The sequence below is a fragment of the Lolium rigidum genome, chromosome 5, assembly GCF_022539505.1.
Source record: "Lolium rigidum isolate FL_2022 chromosome 5, APGP_CSIRO_Lrig_0.1, whole genome shotgun sequence".
Lineage (NCBI taxonomy): Eukaryota > Viridiplantae > Streptophyta > Magnoliopsida > Poales > Poaceae > Lolium > Lolium rigidum.
This window is the reverse complement of record NC_061512.1, coordinates 136,575,904-136,578,706: the sequence shown is the minus strand read 5'-3', so window position 1 is coordinate 136,578,706 and position 2,803 is coordinate 136,575,904. Positions and strand designations below refer to the sequence as shown.

General features: G+C 41.7%; 1 protein-coding gene across 1 annotated transcript in view; it reads left to right on the top strand.

Annotated features, from left to right (window-relative positions):
- Positions 1 to 2,556: 2,556 nt before the first annotated feature.
- LOC124652218 (probable calcium-binding protein CML25/26) overlaps positions 2,557 to 2,803 on the top strand; it is a 707-nt gene continuing 460 nt past the window's right edge. The window contains exon 1 of the mRNA XM_047191238.1: positions 2,557 to 2,779. Within this exon, the coding sequence (XP_047047194.1) occupies positions 2,572 to 2,779 (208 nt within the window). The 5' untranslated portion in view covers positions 2,557 to 2,571. The remainder of the gene's footprint in view (positions 2,780 to 2,803) is intronic.

Below are 2,803 nucleotides of genomic sequence, written 5' to 3'. Positions count from 1 at the left end.
TGGCTGGTTAGGTAGGGATGGTCTCTTTTGTTTGGTTTGCTTGTGCTTAAACTAGTAGATAACCCCCTCTCTCTCCCGAAACGTTAACTTTCGCGCTGTAGTTTACTTCTCAGTTTGCACATGAATGTCTGAACTTTTCTTGTTGTTCCGTTGTTATGTTAAATGATGATCAGTCCCGTTTTTGGGGAGCCTAGTGAAGAAAAGATAATAGTAAAAAATATTGTGAGGTCTGCACCGCACAACTTAACTTGGATTAATTGTCTTTCTAGGGGTAGATTAAGCTCCACAGGGTAGTCAGAGTGGCCATGTCCAGCTTAGCGGCGTGTCGGCGTCAACATGTCGGATCAGGGATTCAGGGTAGCCAGGCGGTGCCGGCATTGACGTACGCGCAGCTTACCATTTCCTCGATCGTGACCTACCTAGAGTTGAAAACTCGAAGTCTCGGGCTCAACCAATTTGATTAATTCAGAGGATAATATTACAGATCGGCACAGTTCACGCCGCCGCTGGCAATGTATATTCATGCGTCGTGCATGCCATTTGTGTACACCCCAGCCATGGATCGACCTGGCGTTTAACTGGTCATATATAATCTACTGATTATTTCCTGCAGTCAGTCCGAGATCTTTGACATTGTGATCTCGAGAACTGAGCTCTAGCTCAGTGGCAAGGCAAGCGAGTGTGCAGCCAGCCCACCCGGGTTCGAATCCTCATGCGCGGTAATTTCGCAGCAGGGGCGAATAAACCGGGAAAGTCTCATCCTACCTAACAACGTATAGCCAAGGGAGGGTTCATTCCCCCGTTGGTCAACGTTTTTTTGACATTGTGATCTCATTTAGGCTAGTTTTTTTTAGTATTGTTAATTACTCTCATACATATTTTTTCTTAAGTCAGATGTTTGAAGTTTGACCAAGTTTACAAAAAGATATCGATAAACTCCTTCTGTTTGGGTTTATAAGTCCTCCTCAAATTTCGAGGCCAACTTCTACCATGATTTCGAGCAACAAAATATGTGTTCTATGTCGCACATATTATCCCACTGAAAATTTTCAAATACGAATCGGTATATTTTTTATCATATAAAAATTATTATTTTCTTAGTTTGACTATAAAAGTCAAGGGCGGCTTATAAACTCAAACGTAGTCCGTCCATTGGCAAGTTGATAGGAAAAAAACATTTCTTACTAGTCAGGAGAGGACAATGAGGGAGGATGAGGGGTGTGAGAGGGGGCTGACTAGTGAATCAACACTGTGCTGTAGGAAGGAGGTTCGCCGAAGGATGCCATGCTGGTGGTTTTGGAAGATCAAGGGCATGGCGGCGAGGTTGACCTAGAGTTGTCCAATGTAAAAGAAGTACATATGATTTTAGCGCGTTGTGACACTGTGGTGTACCATGGCGGGTGCTCCTTCCATTTTGTGACATGTGAATGTGTTACATTTTTATTGGGAAAAGAAATTCAGGGCCTGACGAGCTCCTTAATTTTAAAAAGAAAAATTCGGAAGCCGGAGAGGGATGGCGTGTGTAAAAAAAGTGTCACTTTGAAAGGCTATTGAGCGAACGCTTGTGAGCTAGCGTTCGAGAGATGTCCCTCATATATATAATCATTGATTTCACGTTTGTGGTATTCAAATAGATGTAAAGGTAAAACCCAAGAATCTTAAAATTAAAATCTTAAAGAAATGTATATTTAAATAATTCAAACTTTTATAAAGAAAACTTAAATTAGAAAAAATAAAATGGTTTGTTATTAGCAAATAAAAATATTTTCAAATTAGTTAACCAAAAAATATGATAATAGAAACGAACATTACAATGTAAAATAGGAATTATTCTGTAAAATCTATAAATTTCGTGAAATCTCAAAAATTATTCCAGAGCAGTGGTGAAATAGCCATTTCTATTTTTTTATGTCCCTACATCTCCTTTATGTTTACTTTGGATTTTCCAAAATTTACCTTCAGATCCCTGTAATTTTTAGCGACTGAAAAATATGTGTCCAAAAAATCCCAAAAGAATGTACTCCATCCGACCCATATTAGTTGCCACTAATATAGATGTATCTAGACATATTTTAGTTGTAGGTACATCCATACTAGTGGCAAATAATATTTATGAATGAAAGGGAGTAATTTTTTTCTAGAATACAAATCGAAGGGAGTAATTGGTTTTCTTGGTTTTCCTAATTATTTTAAGTTCGTATCTTTTTTGGATGACTTGGATGCTATGTCGTCCATCTCTGCCAATAGTTTAGAGAACAAAGAAAGTTTGTTTTCCGCATAAATAAATTAAGATTGATGTTCTGCACAATGACATCGAATGACAGAGAAACTAAAGCTTACTTCGGGCGCTGATAATACTTAATAATTAATGCAGGGGAATGAAGGATGCACGATGTATGCTGACGTGTTGCCACGGGCAGGTTAGGGAAGCTTCCTAATCCCGTTTACCGTACAAAGCCGTACCTATATATAGCGCACCCACATGCCACGCAAAATTGTCAGCAATTTACCCGCATAGCACACGGAGGTTACAGAGAAGCTAGAGCAGCAGGCAAGATTGAGCATTCACCGATGGCAACCGCGGCCGTGGTGCAGGCATCGTCGGTGTTCGCCGCCTTTGACAAGGACGGCGACGGCAAGGTATCAGCCGATGAGCTTCGCGGCAGCATGACGGCGGCGCTGGGCGAGGAAGTCTCCGAGGAGGAGGCCGCGGCGATCCTAGCTACGGTGGACGCCGACGGCGACGGGCTGCTGGACCAGGAGGAGTTCTCTAGGCTAGGTGCCACCGCCTCGCAAGAAGGAG